Source organism: Typopeltis vanoorti, chromosome 3 (assembly GCF_054136105.1).
Source record: "Typopeltis vanoorti isolate ZY-2024b chromosome 3, IOZ_Tvanoo_1.0, whole genome shotgun sequence".
Lineage (NCBI taxonomy): Eukaryota > Metazoa > Arthropoda > Arachnida > Uropygi > Thelyphonidae > Typopeltis > Typopeltis vanoorti.
Window position 1 is genome coordinate 167,462,398 of NC_143551.1, and position 27,031 is coordinate 167,489,428.

Here is a 27,031-nt window from a genome sequence, read left to right on the forward strand (position 1 = left end):
CTTCTTCTTCTTCTGCAGCTTCTCCCCCTTAAGTGGAGTCACTGTTGATGATGAGTCTCCTCCACATCCAAGTTCTTCATCCTCAAGTCCTCTTCTACCAGCTCCTTCCATCTCTTCTTTGGCCGCCAACGCTTCCTCCTTCCTTGCACATCCATCTGCATGATCCTTCTTCCCACATATTCGTCCTCCCTCCTCATCACATGACCAAACCATCTCAACCTTGCCTCCTATATCTTTGCTCTTAAGTTCATAACTTTCACTGTTCCCCTCACATAATCATTTCTCAGATGATCCTTTCTGGTCACACTGCACATCCACCTAAGCATTCTCATCTCTGCTACTTCCATCCTGCTGATGTTATTTTTCCTCAGGGCCACAGTTTTTATAGCATACGTCATAGCTGGCCTCACTACTGTCCTATAGATTTTGCTTTTCAGATTGATCGGCACCTTCTTATCACATGAGACTCCAGCCATCTCCCTCAAGGTTCCTCCAACCTGCTTGTATCCTGCATCCCACTTCCTTCTCAGCTCTTCCATCTTCTTCCACTGTTGAACCTAAGTATCTCAAGTCCCTCACCTTCCTGATGACATTTCCTTCCAGCTCCAGGTCTGTCTCCTGGCCGCCGCCCACTGTGCAACACATATACTCTGTCTTACTTCTGCTCAGTCTCATACCTCTCTTTTCCAGTACTTTTCTCCATCTTTCCAGTTTAGTTCCCGCTTCTTCTCCTGAATCTGCACACAGCAAGATGTCATCTGCATACAACATTGTTCAAGGCGCATCTTTTCTCACCTCCTCCGTCACCACCTCCATCACAATGTTAAACAGAAACGGACTTAATGCTGACCCTTGATGCAAGCCAACTGTTACTTGAAAACTTTCTGTCTGTCCCAGACAGGTCCGAACACTTGTCTTCATATTTCTGTACATCTCCCACTCCAACCTGACATATTTCTCCAGAACCTTCTTCTCCCTCAGACACCTCCAGACTTCTTGCCTTGGCACTCTATCGTATGCTTTCTCCAGATTAATAAATGCCAGATGTAGCTCCCGTTGTTTCTCTCGAAACTTTTCCATCATCTGCCGTAACCCAAAGATAGCATCTGTTGTTAATCTACCAGGCATGAAGCCAAATTGTTCCTTTGCAATCTCCACCTTCTTCCTCAATCTTCCATCAAGAACCATTTCTAGTATTTTCATTGTGTGGGACATCAACTTTATTCCTCTGTAATTTTTACAGTCTTGTGCATTCCCTTTACTCTTGTAGATGGGGAGAAGAGTACTCTCCCTCCATTCCTCGGGTATATTTTCCTGTTGCCAAACTTCATGAACAGGTCCCACAGCAGGTCAATTCCCTCTTCCCCCAGTGCCTTCCATGTCTCCACTGGAATCTTGTCAGGGCCCACCGATTTTCCATTCCTCATCCTCTTCATTCCTTCTTCAATAATATTTATATATTTGAGTCAACTGCTCACCTCTGAAAGCTGCTCAACATTGATTATTTTTAAAACTTTCTTATACACTTTTCTTATCAATATCTGCTCAAACTGAATGACAATCACTTCCTATTTGACATCCACCGTGCCCTGAACTAGTGATTAGATAGTGCCATCAACAATTACATAGTGGTGCTTTTCTTTCTTTCTTTTTTTTTTTTTTGGCTTCTTTCCATTGTGTAGCTCTTTATTTTTGAACTTGGTGTTAATAATGACTATTTCATGTTCTGAAGAGAAATCTAGCAGGTACTTACCATTATTGTCAATTTTGTTCTTTTCTCCAAATTTTCCTAAATAGCAGAGTAAGAAATGAAATTATTTCCTGCTCTGCTATTTAGATTAAAAAAAACAAAACTTTTTACTTTTCTTTGCATCAGCTGCCTACTCTAGTGCCTGAAAAAATAATTCCTCCACTTCTTCTTCTTTAGGAGAGCCTTCTTTGGAACATATGTAGAAATAAGTGTGATTGTCCAATTACCCATTGTGATGTTAAACAGCCCTCATCCCTCTATTTAATAATGCCTGTCATCAAGATTGGTTGTATTTTGTGTTGAATATTATAGCTACTCTTTCCTTTCCCCCTCATCATTGCATAAATATAACATCTTGTTTTCATTCCTTCGAAGAATTTCACCTGTTTATGCTTTCTTTGTTTCACAACTGGGGTGGAAACAGGGGAAAATAGTTCCACTGCATAAAGGAAGTTCCAAGACTCTGTTGTAAATTACTGACTGATTAGCATATCAGGAATCAATGATATAATCACGTAATCACAAGAAAGATATTTATTTAACCAAATATTTCGGTCTAGAAATAGCAGACCATCGTCGGTGGTATTACAAGAACAGTTTAAAAAATATACAAGCTAGAATACTAACAATAGATCGTTGAAATTAGAACATGCCGCGTGATGTTATATCACTAAGTATGAAACGAAATATTTTTTGAAGTAGAAACATGATTGAATTTGCTATTAAAAAAAAAAAAAAAAAAAAAAAAAAAAAAAAATTAATGAGTAATCTTGATTAGGCTTTCCCAGATTTTTGATATAGATATGCAGTCATTGCGATTCAGGTTGGGATGATGGAGCAAGGCCTCCACGCTTTCCTTGAACAAACGTTCGAACCTGTAACGGGATCTATGTAAGAGGCGCGTCTTGGACCAAAGGATGCTGTGGTCAGTTTCAATCCCGTGTTGAGCCAAACCAGACTTTTCAGGTTTATTGTGAAGAATGGATGATTGATGTTCTTGGATTCTTTTTTCAAGAGAACGTCCAGTCTGTCCAAAGTCTCATCAAAAGAGCCAAAACTAATTGTTCTACTTTTGATTATCTACAGAAAGAACTTTCTACTCAGCATCCTTTGGTCCAAGACGCGCCTCTTACATAGATCCCGTTACAGGTTCGAACGTTTGTTCAAGGAAAGCGTGGAGGCCTTGCTCCATCATCCCAACCTGAATCGTAATGACTGCATATCTATATCAAAAATCTGGGAAAGCCTAATCAAGATTACTCATTAATTTTTTTTTTTTTTTTTTTTTTTTTTTTTTTTTTAATAGCAAATTCAATCATGTTTCTACTTCAAAAAATATTTCGTTTCATACTTAGTGATATAACATCACGCGGCATGTTCTAATTTCAACGATCTATTGTTAGTATTCTAGCTTGTATATTTTTTAAACTGTTCTTGTAATACCACCGACGATGGTCTGCTATTTCCAGACCGAAATATTTGGTTAAATAAATATCTTTCTTGTGATTACGTGATTATATCATTCAGTCTTATGTCGCAAGTATCCTTAAAACAACATATCAGGAATCAGTGTCAAGGTCTTGGAGAAATTAGTCAAGAGAAAAATACAGGAATGGATAGATGAAAATGGGATACTGTATGGGGAACAACGTGGTTTTGTGAATGGTAGATCATGCCTCAGTAACTTGCTCACGTTTTATAACACAGTGACGACTGAACTGGATAAGGGTAATGGGTTTACAGTGATTCTACTGGACCTTGCTAAGGCCTTTGACAGGATACCAATACCACATGAAATTCTAATCAGTAAAAAAGAAGAAAGAATTTTTGGCCTTGGTTGGCACTTCCAAGCCACAGATTATTGGCATTAGTGAAACATGGCTGACAAAAGATGATATAGCTAGTGGGATTGAATGTGAGGGGTATGGTGTGTTCAGGAGTGACAGGGAGAATGAAATGGGGAAGGAGTGTTTTTGATGATAGCTGATGAGCTACAGCCAAGGAGAATAGAAATGGAACTGCAGGATAAAGAAAAAGAGCACATATGAGGCTATTTGGTGTGAGATTGAGGCTAGCAGAACAAAATATACAGTTGGTGCTGCTGTAGATTATGGTGATGGAATAGATGGTAGATATAGCATGCATAAGCAACTAGAAGAAATGAGTCGAAGGAGGGTAATTATTATGGGAGATTTCAACTATGGTAACATTGATTGGAAGGAGGAGATGACACATGGGAGGAAGGAATTGGATTTTATGCGGTTATTAAGGGATAACTATCTGTGACAGCATGTAATGGAAAATACTATGGGTCAGAGAGTGCTTGACCTAGTAATTGCATCTGAGAATTTGGCTGTAACGAATATGACTATGTTGCCACCAATTGGTGAGAGTGATCATAGGGTCTTGACTTGGGAGGTGGCTGAAGGTGTGGAATTTACAATTAAGACAGGGTACATGTAGAATTATCGGGCTGGTAAGTATGACAAGCTTAGGAGTTTGATTGGTTCATTGCTATGGCATGTAAAACTGCAAGGGCTGGATGTTGATAGTGCATGGGAGGCGGTTAAGAAGTGTTTGCATGAGGCAATGGCTGACTTTATATCTAGAGTCCGAATAATAAATAAAGTAGGGGTTAAATGGATGAATAACACCATTGAGCTGAAAAAAAAAAACAACAGTGGAGGGAATTTAAGGAGAAAGGTGACCGGCAGGCACATGAACAGAATAAAGTGCAGGCCAGAAGGATAACGAGTGTGGTAAGAAAAGCAAATGTGGATTATGAAAGAACATTAGCCATACAGGCTAAAGAGAATCCCAAACAGTTTTTTCGATATGTTGCAAGTAAAAGAAAAAATGTGTATGGCAGAATGATTTTAAAGAATGCTGATGGTAGGGAGGTAACCGAATCAGTTGATATAGTTGAATTAGTGAGCGAGCACTTTGCAAGACTATATATAATCCAGGTGGTTACATTGCAGGAATGAATGAACCAATAGCTTATACAGGAATTGTGTGAATGAAGTGGAAGTGAATGGTCTATTACCAAACCTCAATGTCAATACAACTGTGGGATTGGATAGTATACCAGCTCGTGTTGTACGTGATGCTGCTAAAGAATTGTCAGTGCCCTTGACCATTTTCTTTAATTTGAGTCTTGGGTCTGGGTTAGTCCCGAAGGGGTGGAAATAGCGGAACTTAGTTACACTAAGTTCCCCTATTTCTGCATAAAGTTCCACTGCATAAAGGAGGTTCCAAGACTGCTGTTGTAAATTACCGACTGATCAGCATATCAGGAATCGTTGTCAAAGTCTTGAAGAAAATAGTGAAGAGAAAAATACAGGATTGGATAGATGAAAATGGGATACTGTATGGGGGACAACATGGTTTTGTGAAGGGTAGATCATGCCTCTGTAACTTGCTCATGTTTTTTAACACAGTCATGACTGAACTGGATAAGGGTAATGGGCTTACAGTGATTCTACTGGACCTTGCTAAGGCCTTTGACAGGATACCGCATGGAATTCTAATCAGTAAACTGCAGCATATGGGGATGGATATAGGGTTAGTGAGATGGATAGGAGGGTGGTTGATGGAGAGATCAGAGAGTGGTTTATTCAGGAATAGAGTCCAAAAGATGGCCTGTGACTAGTGGTGTGCCGCATGGTTCTGTTCTTGGACCACTACTTTTCAATTTGTTCATTAACGATATAGGAAAGGATCTGAGAGGAAGTGTTCATTTGTTTGCTGATGATGCAAAGTTGGGTAGAGCAATAGTGAGTGCACAGGATGTCAAAATTTTGCAAGATGATTTGGATAGTTTAGTGGACTGGGCTAAGGAGAATGGATGTCAATTTAATGTGGCAAAGTGTAAGGTTATGGATTTTGGGGTGAAAGGATTAGCAGCAGTATATCACATTGGTGGAACCGTACTCCAGGAGATTAACGAGGCCAGGGACTTGGGAGTATTGGTGGATAGGGAGTTGAAGTTTAGGGGGCACATCGCAAAAGTGGCTAAATCAGCTCATCGAATGACTTGGTTGCTGAAAAATACTTGAACAAGCAGAGACAAACAGGTTATTGTTCCTCTGTATCAAGCCTTGATAAGACCCCATCTAAACTACTGTGCCCAGATTTGGGTGCCAGGGTTTCTTCTTGATGGGGAGGAGGTGGAGAGGATCCAGAGATGAGTGACCAAGATGATAACAGGTCTATGGAATGAACCTTATGAGAACAGGTTGAAGATTTGTGGGTTGCAGAAATTGGTTGATAAGCGGAAAAGGGATGATATGATTGAGACATTCAAATTACTGAAGGGTTTCTATTAGATTAATTCAGAAGATATTTTTGAGAATAGGACTGGTGGTGGGAGGACTAGGGGCCATACATGGAAGTTGGGCAAGAGTGTGGTTAGCAAGGGTGTTAGAGCTAGGTTTTTTACTTGGAGAGTGGTGGATGAGTGGAATAAGCTGCCAGAATCTGTTGTGGGTGCTATGACTGTGAATGAGTTCAAGGCAAGGTATGATAGATACTGTGTGAATGTTGAATAGTTGTTCTTGACACGATGTTAGGGCCTCACTCGATGAATCTGTCGATTTCTTGGAGTTTCCCCGAAATAATAATAATAATAATAACTATTATGTCGATTTGGTACTTAACCAGTTCTGTTAGTTTCACATCTTTTCTGTTGATGTTTCTAGGTTGATGGTGTCAGTCTTGAATTCTCTCTATCTTGAGTTGAAGTTTGTTCCAGTAGATAAGTTTTTACTGTTTCCCCATTTTCTTGACTCAAACAGTGTGTGTTTGTGCATGTGAGTAGGTCTTGTTTAACTGGGTAATGTTCCTTACACGTGAAATTCTATCATATTGTACCAAGATTTCCTGTTGGTTTATACAATTTGGGCAGACAAATCAAATTGTCTGCCTGTCCTTTGTTCATCATACTGGTATATACCTGTTGGGCACTAAACAAAGTGAGGAATGGGCATTATTTATTTTTATTATTTATTATTTATTATTATGTAACACCTCTAGGGAGTCCAGAGACTCATCGAGGTAGGGTTTCTACTCTACAACACTCTATCTCCACCAACTGCAATTACCTTCATCATCTACATGAACGTCATCTATTGTCGACTACCTCCACTAATATTTTCACAGACAATCACAAATATCCGTGCCCACGATGGGATTCGAACCCGCAGCCTTTTGGCTGGAGAGCGGACACACTAACCACTCGGCCAACCAGGCCGGCTAATTAGGTCAGAAGTCTTGGTTAATTTTCCAAATTCCTTAATAAGCTATATGGACATATCTTTAAATTACATATATATTTTATTAGTATAAAATTTTCACCCTAGTATCAAGGGCATGACTTGGTATGACTTTCAAATTAAATGACAAGAAAAGAAAATGATGTATTCAACAATGAAATGCATGAACTGCACATAGTTGATGCAGAGCATCATGGTCTAATTATGTTAAAGTTCTACTAAAAATAACTTTAATAAGAGTTTAAAAAATTAAATAAATAAAAATTAAATTAATTAAATTAATTCTGGAATTTGTGAAGAACTATTTCCCATAAGAGGAATAATTTAAGTCCATAATTTCTATTTAAATTCAGTTGATGTTACAAGGTCTCACAATTTTCTTTGTGTCGATGTTCTAAGAGATTATTACTTTTATGGAGAACCTTAATTTTCTTCCAAAGAACTCAGGATATGATGGTGATATCATGCTCTGCAAGTCTCAGTTGCTCTGACTCTGGAATTAACATAATCAAAATATGATAATCCATGCTGGCAAGGAATTTGATACACTCCAGGATGAGCTAAATGCAGAAGTTTTTCTTTAGCTTTGCCTAGAAAAGTAGATATTTTGTTGATAGGACAGAAAGACACTTGTAGGCCAAGACATCTAAGTAGTGTGGCTAAACCTTCTGAGATGGTTTTAACATAGGGATGGTGACATGACGAACCACCTCTGTATCACTATCATGATGAGAGGCAAATGACAGGGAAACTCTATAATTATTAATCATCTTGTTGACATAAGGATTGGTAAAGCCATTACCAGCAAAATCTTAATGGTGCCAGATTTTTGACAATTATGATGGTGTGAAAGAGGATGAATGTAAAGTTGAGTATGTATTTTCATTTCTAAAAACTTAGAAATGAAGGCTACCATCTGGTTGATGAAGTAATAGGAGATCAAAAATGGAAATCGGATTGTTCTCTTTTAACTCAAGAATGAACTGGATACTATGGTGAAAGTGTTGTTTTTTGACAGAACTCTTGTGGATCTGTACAGGACCCATGCTCAACCACGAAGACATCAAAATATATGTACCATAAGAATGGTTCAGGAAGGATGCTATTCTGTATCTGTTCAAATTATTCCATGAACTAGTTAGCTGGTGTGGGAGAACGAGAATTACCCATTAACGTACTTTCAGTTGAATCTATTTGTTTTAACATGTGACATATCCAGAGTGGACAAAGTAGATAGTCAAATAGGCTGACAATATTTGCCAGAAAATCTTGCTTGAGGAAGTTAAGTGTTTCATCCAAGGGATTGTAAATAAGGACACAATATTTAGACTAAAAAGGAGATCACCTGGGCAATTTATGGTGAGAGTGAGAACGGTCAATGATTTTAAGGAGTGGTATGATAGACTTTGTGTTTCCTAGGAAGGACCTCCCGTGATGAGTCTTTTGACTCCATAGAGGCCTGAATAATAATAATAATAATAATAATGATGACGAAGCTCTGTTAGCTTTTCTTTAAAATGAGAAACATTTTTTGATAAATGAAGAGGACTTGTGACCTGTGAATGCTGAAAGCAATTTAAAAAGATGTGTAGCAATTTTGCAATGTGGAGAGCTAATGCAATCTACCACAGTAAGTAATGGAATATTTACTTTGTGGACTTTTGCTTGTCCATATAAACGAGGAGTATGCTGATGGTAGCACTTGAGTTTCTTCTTGGTTTCCTCATCCCAGTTAGAAACATTATCTATAAGAGTGTTTAATTTCCTAATTTGAATCATCATAGGATCATTAGCAAGAAGACAATATATAGAATAGTCATGTAGGATTAAAGTTAATTTTCTATAGTATTCATTTTAATTTCAACTACTAATAGTTTTTGTCTGCCTTTGTAATAATGAAATCATTATTCTTCCGTAGAGATAGTAAGACCTTTATTTTTGGATAAGATAGTAAGACCTTTACTTTTGGATATGTGCTATTTTGAACTGAAGCTGGTTAGCAACATCTGAAGAAATATCGCATAGAGCTTTTTCAACTGTGGCAGAAAAAAAGTCCATTACTGCAATGACTTTTGGTGTGGACATGAAATCTGAACCTTTACAAAGTGCATTTAATTCTTGAATAGTAAGAGGCTGCCCTGAGATATTAATGACTGTCTTTTGAGGATCTCCAGTGCATGACAAAGAAGGCTGACTGATGATGACTGATAAGATAATTAAATTTATGCATTGGCCAGTAGATCGCTCTTATCCTACAGCTGTCCAAGGCCAAAAAATGCTTTATTAAATAATGAGATGAAATATGGTAATTATGGACTAGTTGCAACTCTATCCCCAAATTTATTGGAAATAGTGCAGTATATTTCAACTGTTTCTGCAGGCAAAATATTTGCTGCTACGTGTGAAATTTATACAGAAATTTAATTATGTTATCAGTTAGTTAACATATTTGCTTCAACACTGATCATTGTACTGGATAAAAATTAGCCACTGTATTAAAAAAAAAAGTATATAAATTAATCAGATGTGCAATTGACTATGTTGTATGAGGATTGAGGATCTGAATTATGTGAGTCTGGTAGAGTACACTTATCTGGCTGGTGAGCCAGCATAAAAATTTTCATTCCGTTAATATATGGAAATCCCCCAAATACTATAATAAAACCAAAATAAAGATCTTCAATAGCATTGTTAAGGCAATATTATATGGATAATAGACATGGAAATTAACCAAAAAACAGGAAGCTAAATTAATTAGTTTTCAAAGTGTTTGAGTAAAATATTAAAAATATTTTGTCCCAATATATATAATAAATGATGAATTATTTATTCCTAATGGGATTCATGTCAGTTTTACCAAGAGTAGCATTGACGTGGATTCCATTAGGAATGAAGGAAAGAGGAAGGCCTGAAGCAACTTGGAAGAAAATGGTAGGAAAGAAAAGATGACCAGCTGGCTGAGAGAGCTGGAGAGCAGCAGAATCAGTTGCACATGTCAGAGGTAGCTGGAGGAAATGGATCTTGGCCTTATGTGCCATGGGTCAGGAAGATGATAAGTAAGTAGTAATGTCAATGTATTTTTTTATGAGAAGTGAAAGACATTGTAGAAGGAAAATGAGATTTGCGATTGGTTGTATTGAAAATGTTTAGAAAATGAGTATCAGAAGTGTTAGTTCAGTAAAAAAGTATAACAGTGTAGTAGACGAATGTTATAGAAAAAAAAAGTGTGAAAATGCAAGTGCCATAAAAAATGTAGATGAAAGAATAGTAAAGAAGTCACTTAAGGGTCAGAATTAGATAATTGGTTAATAAACATAAGAAGGATTGTTAACTTATGTATATCTTTTATTGGTATTAAAATTTCTTCTTAGTATCAAAGGCATCTTCAGTATGATTTTCATATTAAATAATATATTTAACAAAATTATATATGAGTGTGTTTATCACATCTGTGAAGAAAACATCCATGCATTTTGTAAGCAATAAATGCATGAATGTTAATAGGAACTTGTTGTGATGATGGATTGGGACCTGACATTATGGAGACGTTTTGCTAAAATTGCAAGGGCAGCACAACAGATTATGGCAATGATGTGTAGAACACTGACATGTAGAAGTTTTATATTATGAATCTATTGTATAAGGCTTTGATCAGGTCACGTGGATTACTGTGTGCAGATTTGGTCACCTGGTTTTCAAAAGAATGAAGGGATGTTGGAAAGAGATAATTGATTAAGGTGGTTTCTCGTCTCTGGAATATTGCTTGTGAGTACAGATTGAGGGAATTGTAAATTGTATAATCTAGTGGATAGAAGGAGGAGGAGGTAAGTTGATAAGGAGGTAATCAAGACATGTAAGTTGTTAAGGGGTAATTATTGGATTGATGTTGAAATTTTTCATGGAATCAGTGAAGATGGAGAGAACAAGAGGCCATCCCTGGAAGCTGTATAAGGAGGGTGTTAGTAAGAGGATGAGGAGTAGATGTTTTTTCTCAGAGGGTAATACATAATTGGAATGCATTTCCTGAATGATGAACTGTTTGTATCAGAATGGGATCTCCAATGATGAGTCTTTTGACTCCATGGAAAGTTTGATGATGGTGATATTTATTATTTTATTATTTTTTTTAAACTAATGATACTATGTTTCACTTCTAGCACTTATGTCCTGGATCATTTTATGGAAAATATCAGTTTCTTTTCTGCCATTACAAACAACTGTTGAAAATATTCAGTACAGGGGGTCCTCGACCTACGTCGTTCTCGACATGCGTCGTTTCGACTTTACAGCAGTAATCCCATAAATAATTTAAAAAATAAATTTTGACTGTACACAATAAATAACGGAAAAAACTCACGTAGAAAGATTATTTATTAGTATAATTTTCGCCTGTGTGTCACAGGCATCTTCAGTACATTAAGCTCAAAATTAAACACTAACTGACAATTCCAAAAAGCGCCACCTAAGTAGCTGGTGTAAGATAACTAAAAAGGTCAATAACTTTCCTAAAAAAAAAAAAAAAAAAAATTAATACAATAAAAAGTTAGGAAAGATTAGCTGATTTGTAAAGTACTATCTCCCATAAAGGGGATAGACGTAAGCCATCGGATCTGTTTAAGTTAGGAGAATGACGTAGAGTTTCACGTTTCTTTATAAAGGCGTTCCATGAGAAACTGACTTTTGTGAAGAACTCTTGTCTTTCTCCAATGAACTCTGTGTCTAGTGAAGATGGCATGTTCAGAAAGTCCAGACTTTTCAGGTTTAAAGTATTCAATATAAGATGGGTGTTCTTCTAGCCGAATAGAGACGGATCTTCCCGTTTGTCCGAAATAAGATAATCCACAAGAGCACGGAATCTGGTAGACACCTGGATGATTAAGATGTGGAAGCTTGTCCTTAGGAGAAGTGAGAAAGGTGGAGATTTTTCTAAACGGTCGAAAGGCAACAAAAAATATTCAGTGGTTTTAAAACTTTTGCTATACATTCACTGATGCCTTGTACATAAGGGATAGTAATGCGTGTTATTTCCTCTGTGTTTGAAGAGGAAGACATATTAAAACTACTCAAAGTTCTTTTAATGAAGCAATTCTTATAACCATTAGATAGAAAGACATTATTAAAAGCTATCTCCAATTTCTTTATGGAACATTTTGAACAACGTATCTTGGACAATATTTCTCCCAGACCTACGCATTGGTTCAGATATGTCGATGGCATTTTTGCTGTCTGTATGGAATGGCTCTTCTGATGAACTTCAACAATTTCTCACTAAGTTAAACGCATTTCATCCTAGGATCAAGTTTACCCTAGAAGTAGAATCAAATAAGCAGTTAGCCTTTTTAGATCTTCTAATTCTTCGCCAACCAGATGGTAACCTACATTTCTCAGTTTATAGAAAGAAGACTCATACAGGCCATTATATCCATGCAGAATCTCATCACCATCCCCGTCAAAAGGCAGGAACTATTAAAACACTGGTTCATCGGGCCCACTCCTTTTGTTCTACAGACGATCTTTTACAGAAAGAACTACAATACATAACGTCTTCCTTTCTATCTAATGGTTATAAGAATTGCTTCATTAAAAGAACTTTGAGTAGTTTTAATATGTCTTCCTCTTCAAACACAGAGGAAATAACGCGCATTACTATCCCTTATGTACAAGGCATCAGTGAACGTATAGCAAAAGTTTTAAAACCACTGAATATTTTTGTTGCCTTTTGACCGTTTAGAAAAATCTCCACCTTTCTCACTTCTCCTAAGGACAAGCTTCCACATCTTAATCATCCAGGTGTCTACCAGATTCCGTGCTCTTGTGGATTATCTTATTTCAGACAAACGGGAAGATCTGCCTCTATTCGGCTAGAAGAACACCAATCTTATATTGAATACTTTAAACCTGAAAAGTCTGGACTTTCTGAACATGCCATCTTCACTAGACACAGAGTTCATTGGAGAAAGACAAGAGTTCTTCACAAAAGTCAGTTTCTCATGGAATGCCTTTATAAAGGAACATGTGAAACTCTACTTCATTCTCCTAACTTAAACAGATCCGACGGCTTACGTCTGTCCCCTTTATGGGAGATAGTACTTTACAAATCAGCTAATCTTTCCTAACTTTTTATTGCATTAATTTTTTTTTTTTTTTTTTTAGGAAAGTTATTGACCTTTTTAGTTATCTTACACCAGCTACTTAGGTGGCGCTTTTTGGAATTGTCAGTTAGTGTTTAATTTTGAGCTTAATGTACTGAAGATGCCTGTGACACACAGGCGAAAATTATACTAATAAATAATCTTTCTACGTGAGTTTTTTCCGTTATTTATTGTGTACTGATATGTCTACTCACGGTTTACCTCTTTTAAAACTTATAAATTTTGACTTGAACCAGCGTGACATAAAATTTAAACGTCACGGGCGAACTTGTTTGTGGGAGAGGTGGCGTTGCTTGGGTCCCAGCATACACTCTTGGAGTACCGCGTGCTTCGTTTACATCCGCTCTCTCACTTTTGTGTTTGTGTTTTTTTGTGACTTTTTACCCTTCAATATGGCTCCCAAATGTAAGGCAGACTCTTCCGATGGCAGTGTGTCGAAGAAAAGGAAAGCCATTACATTAGAAGTGAAATTAGACATTATTAAAAGGGCAAAAAAGGGAGAAATGCCAATAACATCGGCTGCACATTGAACTTAAGTTATACCACAGTTGGGACTATTATCAAGGATAAAGTTCGCATCCTTGAACACGTGAAAGGATTGGCACCCATGAAATTGACTGTGATTACGAAAAAATGAAGTAGGCTCATGATTGAGATGGAAAGGCTTCTTGTTCTTTGGCTGGAAGACCAGCATCAATGCCGTATCCCAATTAGCCTCATGTTAATTCAAGAAAGGCGAAAAGATTGTTTGAGGCATTGAAAAGTGAAAGGGGGGAAATGAGTGCAGGTGAAGAGTGTAATGCTAGTAAAGGTTGGTTTATGTAGTTTAAGGCTCGGGGCAATTTACATAACCTTAAGGTGCAAGGTGAAGCTGTTAGTGGTGATGATAAAGCAGCTGGTGAGTTTCCTAAGGGGTTGGCTGAGATAATAAGGGAGGGGGGGGCTTCAGTGCTCAACAAGTGTTTAATCTGGATGAGACAGGCCTATTTTGGAAACATATTCCTAATCATACCTATATCGCCAATGAGGAGAAGGCAGCACCAGGCCATAAAGCTGGTAAGGAGAGACTGACTTTGCTTCTTGGGGCTAATGCTGTTGGCAACTTAAAACTGAAGCATTTGCTGGTCTATCAGGCTTAAAATCCAAGGGCACTAAAGGGCATTTGGAAGGGTCAACTACCTGTCACCTGGAGGTCCAATAAGAAGGCATGGGTGACACTTCACATCTTCGAGTACTGGTTTACCAACCATTTTGTGCCAGAAGTTCAGAGGTACTGTACAGCCAAGATCTTCATCGCGTACTAACCGCGTACTAACCACTTGGATGAAAGTCATCCCACTTGGATGACTTTCACCCTAATGTTAAGGTGGTTTATCTTCCACCAAACACCACAGCCCTTTTGCAGCCTATGGACCAGGGTGTTATTGCTTCCTCTAAGGCCTACTACCTCTGCAGGACATTTGCTATGGCTTTCAGGGCAATTGAAAAAGACAGGAACTTAACCCTCAAAGACTTTTGGAAATCGTATAGCATTTATAATGCCATACAAAACATTGAGCATGCTTGGGATGAAGTGAAGCAGACAAGTTTGAATGGTGTGTGGAAAAAACTGTGTCCCAAGTTTGTGAATGATTTCCATGGCTATGAGAAGACAGTTGAGGCTGTCACAGAGAAGTTTGTTGCCCTGGGGTAGCAAATGAATTTGGAAGTGGAGGCCGAAGATGTCACAGAGCTTCTGGCATCTCATGAGGAGGAGTTGTCAGCAGAAGACCTCATTCACTTAGCGAAGCAGTTGATTGAGGAGGAGGAAACGATTCCAACCCCTGAACCCAGGAGATTCACTACCAAGGGCTTGGCAGAAGGTTTTGTCCTCATTATGGATGGGCTGGCCAAGTTTGAGGCTGAAGATCCCAACACTGCTAGGTACACGAAGGTCATCCGAGGGGTTATGGATTGCCTGCAGTAATTTAGGGAGATATACGAGGAGAAGAGGATGGTATCATTCCAGACTAGCCTGAAACGTTTTTCATGAAGGTAGAGAGGCCTGCAGGTGCTTCAACCACAGGATAAAAGGTAAAGAATTGTTTTCATTTTTTTTTAAATTTATTTTTTTATATAGTACAGAATGTACAGTTTCATTTGTCATTTTGGGGATTGTTCTCATTTTTATGTTTGTTTTTTTATTACAGTTTCATTTTTGTCATTTTTCTGTACTATACAGTAATTATGTTCTCCCTTTCATTTTCCTATGGCCAAGTTCTGTTTCTTGATATATACTTATGACTTTAGGGTGTTTTAGGTTGCATCGAAAATCACCTTACGTCGGTCCATAGGAATGGATCTCCGACGTAACTCGAGGATCCCCTGTGTCTATAAAACTATCCATAAAATAACACTGTTAAGTTTACATGCATAATTACATTAGTGCCTTTCTGAATTCTGATTGGCTCTGAAACATTGTCAGATGGACAGAGCCAGAGCATATGACACAGTGACAACTTAGAAAGCAATAGAAATACATTTAGGTTAAAATCAGTATAAAGAAATATTTTCTGAAAATAAATACTTTTTCACTGAAAAAAACACGCGTACTAACCACAGTGATAACTTTTAATACGTAAATATTTCATCCCAAGTATTTTTGGACATCATCAGTACAGTAATTCAAACAATACTACGAATAACATACAGTTAGGGTGCATGATTACAATGGAATCTCAATATCTGTGCAGTAATGTGTTATAGAAGTAAATTAAAAATATAACTTTACTAAATCACTTAAGGAATTGACAACATAGATAAGAATATAAATTAAATTACACTTTAATAAATATTTCGGATATTTCGGCAACGTCATGTTGCATCTTCAAAAGGAACTTACAAAAAAAGGCATGTGCACTTAGGCACTACAACACAGTAACTGAGAATGAAGTGATGAAGCTATTGTTCTCCTAAAAGTCCTGATGGTGCCCCCTAGCAGGCTAAGTAGGTGTTCTTGGCCATTGAGCTGAAGGGCTGATGATGTAAGCCTCCCAAATTTGGAGCAATCTCCTACAACAAATTTGTTGAGGTTTGAAGAGTTTCTTAGGGCTGAGGCTGATTTCATAAATAGTCTTTCGAATTTGTATTTGCTACGGTGTATTACTGTAGCTTTCTTCCACCGTATTCTGTGGTGTGTATCCAGAGCATGGTCTGCAAGACCAGAGTGGCTGTACTTGTGAAAACAGATGTAGTCCTTGTGTTCCGAAATTCTGATATTCGCTGTCCTGCCTGTTTGGCCAAAGTAAGACAGTTTACTTTGTAAGACAGTTTAATTTACAGCTGCAAGGGACCTGGTATACACCAGGTAGGTCTAGGGGAAGTGGTTGGTCTTTAGTGGAGTGGATAAGGGATACCAATTTTCTGTATGGTCTGTAACAGGAGGTCGAGTCATGTTTTTTTTAAGATTTTGGTATTTTTTCTGGGGTGCCTCGGATCTAGGGAATGGTGATGGATTTAGAGTAATCCTTGTTGTGAAGGGGGGGTTGTAGGTTTCAATATTTTTTGGAATTTTTTGGGGGTAGCCATTGGTTGAGAAAGTGTTGAGGATGTGATTTAGTTCAGTGTTTAGGGCCTTGTCATTAGAACAGATTAGTTTAGCCCTGTTGTATAGTGTTTTCACCACTCCATATTGTTGTGTGTGTGTGTGGGTGGGGGGGGATTGTTGGTGAATGTACCTGCGTGTATGGGTGGGTTTTCTATAAACTGAGTAAACCAAGGATCCATCAGGCTGGTGGGTGACTAGTGTGTCTAGGAAAGGGAGGCTGTTGTTTTCCTCTTTTTCCAAGGTGAACTTGATTCTGGGGTGTTGGTTGTTTAAGTGTGTTAAGAAGGAGAAGAGTGTATCAGAGCCATGTGGCCAAATAGCGAACACATCATCAACGTAGCGAATCCATATGGTTGGTTTTTGTGGGGCAGAGGCTAAGGCTTTTTCTTCAAAGGTCTCCATAAAGAAATTGGCCAAGGGTGGGGAGAGTGGTGAACCCATGGCTGTCCCCTCTATTTGTTTGTAGAATTTTCCCTGCCAAACGAAATAGCCTGAGTTCATTGTGAACTGAAATAGGGCTGAGATATGGGGAGAAAATTTAGCTTGGATTAGCTCTAAAGTTTCCTTGAGTGGGACATTTGTGAATAAGGAGGAGACGTAAAAGCTGACCATTATGTCAGTATGTTGGAGTGTAAGGTTTTCTATGCTGGCTTTGAAGTGGGCTGAGTTTTTTTGTGTGTGATGGTGTATTGCCAGTATAGTGTGTGAACGCTTTGGCCAAATGTTTAGCTAATTTGTATGTGGGGGAATCAATGCCATCCACTATGGGACGTAATGGCACAATTTTTTGATGTATTTTTGGGAGACCATAAATATGGGGGGGGGGGAGGCGGGTATAGAGTTAAATGGATTTAATCTGTTGGCAACTTCTACAGGCCAAGAAGTGACTTTCTTAAGGAGCCTGTGAAGTTTTCTGATTTGTGAGTTGGTGGGATGGTATTTGATAGGGAGGTAAGTAGCCCGATCTAATAGAAGAGCATTAAGCTTACCTGTGTAGTCCTTTTGGTTAAGTACTACAGTTGCATTTCCCTTATCCGCTTTGGTGATAACTATTTCTTTATTATTCCTCATTTCCTGCAGAGCTTTATATTCCTTTTTGGATATGTTGGTTTTTGGTGGTCTTGCTTTGGAGAGGATACAAGCTACATCCAGTCTTAAACTGTTGGCGATTTGATTCGGAAGGTGGTGGATTCCGCGTTCGATCTGGATCATAATATCATCACTAAGTATTTTTTTGGGACCCTGGAAAAAAGAGGAAAACAACAGCCTCCCTTTCCTAGACATACTAGTTACTCGCCAGCCTGATGGAACCTTGGTTTTCTCAGGTTTATAGAAAACCCACCCATACAGGCAGGTACATTCACCAACAATATGGAGTGGTGAAAACGCTATACAACAGGACTAAACTAATCTGTTCTAATGACAAGGCACTAAACACTGAACTAAATCACATCCAATGGCTACCCCCCCCCCCAAAAAAAAAAAAAAAAATTGAAAAAAATTGAAACTACAAACCACAACCCTTTTCCCCCTCCTCCACAACAAGGATTACTCTAAATCCATCACCATTCCCTGCATCCAAGGCACCTTGAAAAAAATTACCAAAATCTTCATTCTCAGTTACTGTGTTGTAGTGCCTACATGCACATGCCTTTTTTGTAAGTTCCTTTTGAAGATGGCAACGTGACATTGCCGAAATATCCGAAATATTTATTAAAGTGTAATTTAATTTATATTCTTATCTACATTGTCAATTCCTTAAGTGATTTAGTAATGCATAACCAACGTATAAGCCTGTCTAAGAGAATTAAAAATATAACCGAACAAAAAACAAAACAAAAAAATTAACATATATAAAGATTATTTTACACAATTTTGTATGACAATTTCCCATACTTTAAACCGCAATGACGTTCTTACTATTCCTAAAGTATGGGAAAGTGTCATACAAAATTGTGTAAAATAATCTTTATATATGTTATTTTATTTTATTTTTATTTATTTTTTTTTTTTGTTCAGTTATATTTTTAATTTACTTCTATAACATGTTACTGCACACATATTGAGATTCCATTGTAATCATGCGCTCTAACTGTATGTTATTCCTAGTATTGTTTGAATTACTGTACTGATGATGTCCCAAGATACTTGGGATGAAATATTTACGTATTAAACGTTATCACTGTAGTTAGTACGTGTGTTTTTTAGTGATGAATTCACCACAGGTTTCATTATATAAAAAATACTTTTTCAACTTTCCAAGTCTTAATATCCCCTATTAATGATCATATTCTCCATCCCTGGTTAAGAAATAGGCTATTTGCCACTGTTCACAGTGCATCTATTTCAGGTTGCTATGTTGTGATTAATTGGTTACCTTGTGGTACAGCTGAGAGCTTTGTAAAGATAATATGTGAGTATATTGTATCCTCTCATAGATCAAATTTCATTATGACAAAGTCAGTGATCATCTGCAAAACAGGCATTGCATTGACCAGCCTCATTCTCCACTGGGTGCAAAATAAATGTTCTGAAACCAGTAGCACCTCTGTAGCACAATTGGAAGAATATAATAAATTCAGTTTAATCCTTTATCCAAGTGAGAGCAAACAAAGTTTGCACCTGAAAATATCTTCAGGACTGAATATGGTGTTGTACTATCTTACCTGGGTAAGTAGTACAACACCAGGCAACTCGTAGCAAAGATGGAGCAAGCTGCCAACACTCCTATCTCAGTATCTCCCATAATGCAAAACACATCTCCTTGCAGATATGTATAATGTTATGCATTACGGGATTGGCCACTACCCAGACTAGTTTCGACCTTTATTGAGATCTCTTCAGTGGGAGGCAGGCCCAGAGTTGGAGATACTAGGCAGAAGCAATAGCAAGGTCATCTTTACCTATAGGAGTTGCCAAAAGGTTTGCCACCTTTGTAAGATAGTACAACACCATATTCAGCCCTGAAGATATTTTCAGGCACAAACTTTGTTTGCTCTCACTTGGATAAAGGATTAAACTGAATTTATTATAGTCTAACCAAGTGAAAAATAAACTTTCAACATCTTTCTCTAAATCCAGAGTAATTTAATAAAAAAAAGGTGGCAAACCTTTTGGCAACTTCTATAGGTAAAGATGACCTTGCTATTGCTTCTGTGTGGTATCTCCAACTCTGGGCCTGGCTCCCACTGAAGAGATCTCAATAAAGGTCGAAGCTAGTCTGGGTAGTGGCCAATCCCTTAATGCATAACATTATACATATCCACAAGGAGATGTGTTTTGCATTATGGGAGATACTGGGATAGGAGTGTTGGTAGCTTGCTCCATCTTTGCTACAAGTTGCCTGGTGTTGTACTACTTACCCAGGTAAGATAGTACAACACCATATTCAGTCCTGAAGATATTTTCAGCCGCAAACTTTGTTTGCTCTCACTTGGATAAAGGATTAAACTGAGTTTATTATAGTCTAACCAAGTGAAAAATAATCTTTCAATTGGAAGAATGACTGTATGTTTGCGCCCTTCGATTGGAAAAGGCCTAAGTTCAGTTGTTGTCATGATCAGAGGAATCTTTATATAGATTTTTTCAGTTGAAGTTGAGTTAGTCGTTCTTATACGGAGGTAGCAGGATTTTTTCTCCCTGAAACATGGGTTTTTTCATCCCACATACATCCACATCCTACATCCCACATAAGTCGGTCTTGAGAAAACATGCAATTTGACATGCAAACAAAAAATACTACTTGTGGTGATGGGCAGTAGATGGCATTGGTGTAGATGATGATGGTAGTTGCAGTTCGCTGTAGTTGGTGAATTAAGTGGTGGAGATAGAGAGCTGTAGAGTAGGTGCCCTCCATCGATAAGTCTTTGGACTCCTTGGAGGTGTCATGTAATAATAATAATATTTGCTTTTGTATTACATTTACATTGCCTATCACAAAATTCCACAAATAAAAATGGCCCATGTTTGTTCTGGTTTGCATTTATCCATACTAAACAATACACGGTAATACAATACAGTCAGTCTTTGACTTGCTCAGATCACTCTTACTTACGAGAGCCATCCAATTGACGTGTTCACTGAATACTACCCCACTCCTGTAACTCATGGACCAGAATGATTTTGCTGACATCAAAGCATATTATTTAAGAAATACTTTTGCCCATGCTATTGCTACCCACAGAAACTTTGGAAGGAATATAATCACTTTTATTCTATAAAGAATGCAGATATAGAAGATGGCATGAATGGTGTTTGGAAGAAGTGCCAAAAAATATATGTTCATACTTTCACAAAACTGGCAAAGACAAATTCTTACAAGAGATTGCTGCTAGCTAAAGTGCTGAAATTGAAGGCTGACAATGAATATGCAGAGCATTTGGAACCTGTAAAGAACTCTCAAAAGAAGACTAAGAAAGATAGAAGCACAGAAGTTGAAGCGCACACACAAAAAAAAAAACAAGCAAACAAAGATAATTTCCCAAAAACATTTACAGTCAAAAAATTAGCAGAGGCATTTGTCCCTGTTAATAAGACAAATTGGTTATTTGAGCAAATGGATCCAACATGAAGAGATTTAGTAGAGTGGACAAAATGATGCAAGTTGCAATTACTTGCTGTAGAGAAAATTATGCAGAAAATAAAAACCATGCACACTGAGTTGGGTATAATGCACAAATTTTTAAGGAAATGCACTCCTATCATCATCTCAATTCCCGAGATGACCTACACCGTCCATAAGTTGTGCATCTGGTAAACCATCCTCAGAATGCTTTGTTGCATTTCTTGAATTTGAGGAATTTGTTGATCATCTAGCTTTTCCTGCCTCTTCCAATGAATTATCCAGTTAATAATGCAGCAGTTTTGATGAATTACTCCTGTTCCATGTGTTTCTAGCTGATTATTCTACAGCTGTCTGCGTGGTTAGCCTAGTGGTTTTGGGCTTCGCAACCATATGCCTGGGGAAGGAGTGTCCTGGGTTCGATTCCTGTTGCCGACGTGAGGAGCTTAAGGATCTTCCTCAGCTATAGCCAAGTTAGCTGGTCTTGGGCGTGGACAGCAGGGTTTCCCCCCCCCCCCCCCCAGTTTATCTGGAGTTTTTCATCCTGCAAGCAGGCAAACTGTCCCCGTGAACACACACGGATTTATGTATCGTTATGGTTCGTATAGTTACTTTCTTATAACCTTTTTTGACTGATGAGATCACTGGAGTGGAGTCTCATCACAAGTCAAGGACTGTCTATGCAATAATATCAAGTTTCCAGACAATAAACACATGCAGTCACATTATTATTATTATTATCCACGCTTCCATGGAGTCAAAAGACTCATCGTGGGAGGTCGTTTTTAGGAAACACAAAGTTTATCATACCACTCCTTGAACACATTTGCTGTTCCCGCTCCAACCACTCTCTAGGCAATGCATTCCAAGGTTCAACCACCCTCCATACAAAGAAACCACTCCTCACCCTCTTGCGCACAGCCTCCTTTCGTAACTTCCAGGGATGGCCCCCCTTGTCATCGCTACTTCCCGCTGTTCCACTTAGTGAAAGAACTCTTCAACGTCTACCCTGTAACTGCCTCTCAACAGTTTAAAAGTCTCGATCATATCACCTCTCCTATCCATCAAACTCTGCAGTCGCATTTCCTCAGTCAATCCTCATAACTCATATTGTACAGTCCTGAAACCATCTTTGTTATCTGCCTCTATACCCTTTCCACAGTCAATTTATCCCCTTCAAATCTTGGGGACCAAATCTGAGGACAATAGTCTAAGTGTGGTCTGATCAGGGTCTTATACAACATAATGATAACTCTTTTATCTCTGCAGGTCAGCATCCTTCTCAGTATTGCAGCAATCCTCTGAGTTACCCTCACCACCTTTGCAATATGCTCTCTGAATTCCAGTTTTATATCAGTCATCACCCCCAGATCTCTTGTCTCCCCTACTTCCTCCAGTACAGCTCCTCTCATCGATGGATCCCAAACCTCAAAAATTTACCTTTTGCTGCATTGAACCGATACCCCATTCATTTGTCCATCTGTCTAGTTTATTCAAATCCTCTTGCAGGGCTGCCACATCTGCACTATTACTGATAACCCTTCCCAGTTTCACATCATCTGCAAACAACTGAGTGTCCCCTTGCAATCCATTGACAGTATCATTGATATAAAGTTTGAACAATACAGGTCCCAGTACCGAGCCCTGTGGAACCCCACTTGTAACCTTCTGCTTCCTTGATATTGCCCCACCATACACAATTTTCTGATACCTATCAGTCAGCCAATCCTGAATCCATTTGACTAACCTGACATTTAAACCCATGTGCTGCAAGTTAAATATCAGCTTATCATGTGGCACCCTGTCAAACAATTTTGCAAAATCAAAAAAAATGGCAGTATATGCCTTTCCCTCATCAACTGCTCTTGTCACTTTATTATAAAAGGCAATCATATTACTAAAGAAAGATCACCCCTTAACAAATTCATGTTGATTCTCACAGATAACATTACCCTCATCTGCCCAATGCTGTATATAGTCTCTCACTAATTTCTCCAAGACCTTAACAACTACTGATGACACACAAATAGACCTATAATTAGACACTTCCAGTCTGCTACCGCCCTTATGCATATCTTGCCTTTCTTCCATTCCCTGGGTACCTTTTCCTGCAGCCAGACTTTTGTTGGAAAGCCAGGTCAACGGTGCTGTCAGTTCTTTAGCACATTCTCTCAAAACCCATGGTAAAATACCATCCAGCCCAACAGCTTTACTGGTATCCAGAGTACTCTATTCAGAAATTCTATCCCCTTCTTACTACTTGCATTTTCTTCTTCCCAGCTTATACTGCTGTAGTTAAAATCTCCAATAACAATCATTCTTCTTGCACTTGCCAAGCTCAACTGCCTAAACATCTCCTGGTTCCTGCCCTCGAATGTGCTCCCTGGTTTATAGCAACACCCCACTAAATATCCTGTCTTGGCCACTTCTACCTCACACCATATGCTTTCAAAACCATGTGTGTGTCACTGCCTTCCAAAATCTCCACTCCAAGAGGACATCAAAATCAAAAGCTTATGATAAGTCATCACTTATCATAAGCAGTACTCCACCACCACCACCACCACCACGTTTTCCTTTCCTTTTTTTACAGTTTTTCATTATTTTATAATATTTTAATTTATTTAATTGCTTTGATTAGTCTCCTTCATCCAATTAAGTTAGAACTTCACTGTTTATGTTTAAAATCTCAAGTAGTTTTGGTAGGTGTTTGCTCTTTTATGGAACTTGAACATATTTTTTATTAACAATAATTTGTTATACTGCTATTTTATATTTTGATAGGATGGCCCAAATTAAATTGGTTTATCACAGAACATTTAAGTAAACCACCAAAAGACTGGATGCCACCACCTAGGTTAACTGAAGAAACCCCTGCTTATGTAGAGGTATGAAATTTGAAATTATCTTTGTTTATTGCAAATATGCATTATAATGGGAGGGGGGGGTTAATCATGGTAATAAAGGCTGCCAAAATGTGGTAAAACATGTTTTTGAGTTATGTTAAATTTTAGCACATCAGGTTTTCTATTACATATCATAGTCATCGTACACTACACCAAACACTATAGTGAATTTTCATGCTTATTATGAATTACTGGAACTCCTCACTGAAGATCCATAGTAGCAGGAATAGCTTCTCCTACAGTGATTGACTGCTTAAAACCAGCAGAACTGTCATTCAGTAACAATTGAATTGTGACTGAATGACCGTTCTTTGCTTTACTTTGATATCTTACTGTTTTCTTTCCACATGAGGCACCTGTTTGTGTTGGAGAGAACCTTCTAGTGATTGTGTTGATCCTTTTCATTGTTTCTCTGTTATTTTATCCCCTGTATTTTTTGTTCTACTTTTTTTCCCTATTCTTTCAGTAACCTTCACTGAAATCCAATGTCCTGCTTCTGTGTTTGCTACATGGTGCAACCAGTGGACATCTGAAAAGGGGAAATCCTAGTGGTATGCATGCACTGCTTTGTTTCTATTTCAGTGAGATGGGCAGTCCTAAATGACTGTCAGAATCAATTTGCTTATAGACTTGCCTGTAATGATCATTACAGGCAAGTCCATAAGCCTGTAATGATCATTGGGACCTGTAGCAAGGTAAGTGTCATTCCTCATCATGGTCCATGTACAGGGCTCAAGGCTTACTGTTATGCTAGTGTTACATCCAGGATAGCCCACTTTGGAGGTCATTTATTGTTGCTGGTTAGTGGGTGCCCATAAGTGCTCTGTAATAGGAGAAGATTCCTGAGGCATAATTGATCTCCTTTTGATTTACTTTCTTTGTCAACAAGAACACTAAGAGCAAAATACATTTTGCTGGCTTTGTTGGAATATTTGCTTTCCAGCCACCAGGCTGTAGGTTTGAATGGTAATTATTATTATTATTATTATTATTAAGAGAGACCTCCAGGGAATCAGGGACTCATTAAGGGAGGCCATGATATTTGCAGCAGCTATCATATCTTTTCTTGAATTCATTCATGCTACTTGCACACACATCATGCAATGGCAGTCCATTCCAGTCATGCACCACCCTATGAGAGAAAAATCTAGCCCCCCCCCCCCTTCATAGCGGCATTCATTTTTATCTTCCAAAGATGCCCTCTTTGTCCTTTCCCCACCCTTCATAAAATGAAAATTTTCATCAACTGAAATCCTGTATGTCCCTTTCAGAAGACCCAATCATATCATCCCTCTTTCTCCTGTTTGCTAGTGTCCACAGTCTACAAATTCTTAATCTGTATTCATAATCAGTATTCCACAATCATGATATCATTTTTAACACCCCTCTTTGCACTTCCTCACTGTATCAGAATCACAATGGAAACCAGGAGACCAGACCTGTGCACAGTAGTCCAAATGAAGTGTTATCAAAGCTTTGTAAAGAGGCAAAATGACATCCTTATCTTTACATGTTAAAGTTCGTTTCAGCATTGCAGTTGAGTTGTAATTGCAAATACAACTTTTGAGTTGTATTTGCAATCTTTGCTACATAGCCCCTGAACTTCAACTTGCTATATACTAACACTCCAAGATCCCTAATCTGATCAGTTTTTTGTGGCATAATCCTGCCAATATAATATGATATTGGATATCTAATCAAAGTCATGCACTTTGATTAGATATCCAGTTGATTAGAAATCCTGCCAATATAATATGATATTGGATATCTAATCAAAGTCATGCACTTTGATTAGATATCAAATATCATATTATATTGGCAGGATTATGCCACAAAAAACTGATCAGATTAGGGATCTTGAAGCAAGGTGAATTTTTCCCAATGTCATTAATGTAAGGACTAAATAACGGTGTACCCAGCACTGATCCTTGTGCTACACCACTGGTTTCCTTAAATCTCGCAGACCCACATCCCCCATATACCACTTTTTGATATGTGTGTGTGTCAGTCATCCTCTTATCCATGCTAATATTTTATAATCCAAACCCATATTCCCCAATTTATGCAGCAGTCCACCAATGCTGTATTCTCTCATAAGCTCTAGCAAAATCCAAAAGTATCATAGTGTATCTGTTACCGCTAAAGCTCGAAAGCCGTTAATGTGCACATTACCTAGCTAATCTGCAGATTAACTGATTTGCTCCGTTAACGTGCAGAATCAAGAGTTTTCCGCATTTTATCTAGGTAATGTGCACATTAACGGCTTATGTATCGTTAAAGTTCAAAAGTTTGTTTCTCTTATTTCCTTTCCCTACTCCGTCCCCCCTCTCCCTCCACTTTTAGTTTGGTTTCGCCAGTGTCATATGTTTTTCAAATTCATTTCCTTAATTGTTATAATATTTTAAACCGTTTGATTCTTTGTATTATAGTTTTTTAATTGATTGATGATTGATTCTATCAACTAATTTGTTGATTGTTTGATTGTATTAACTTGATTCTTTAGATATCGAAAAATAAATAAATAACATTATGTTAATTTAAGCATACAGAAACATTGCTGTTGTTCCAGCAAAGATCTTATTTTCACTTTAACGAGTGCCTAGTAGGTAATGTGCAGATTATCTAGGTAATTTGCAGATTACCTAGGTAATTTGAGAAATGAAACAATTTTCCGCATGTTAATTAACGGATCACCCTAGTTAATCTGCACAATACCTAGATAATCTGTTGAATAACTGATTTCTTCACTTTAGCGGTAACATATCCATTCCCATTGTCTAGTTCAATGGTACCATTATTATAG

General features: G+C 38.0%; 1 protein-coding gene across 1 annotated transcript in view; it reads left to right on the top strand.

Moving 5' to 3' along the window:
• Positions 1-27,031, top strand: part of LOC150108732 (disco-interacting protein 2-like) — a 936,780-nt gene that overhangs the window by 341,617 nt on the left and 568,132 nt on the right. The window contains exon 17 of the mRNA XM_090416186.1: positions 24,107-24,210. Coding sequence (XP_090272312.1) covers positions 24,107-24,210 — 104 coding nt within the window. The remainder of the gene's footprint in view (positions 1-24,106; positions 24,211-27,031) is intronic.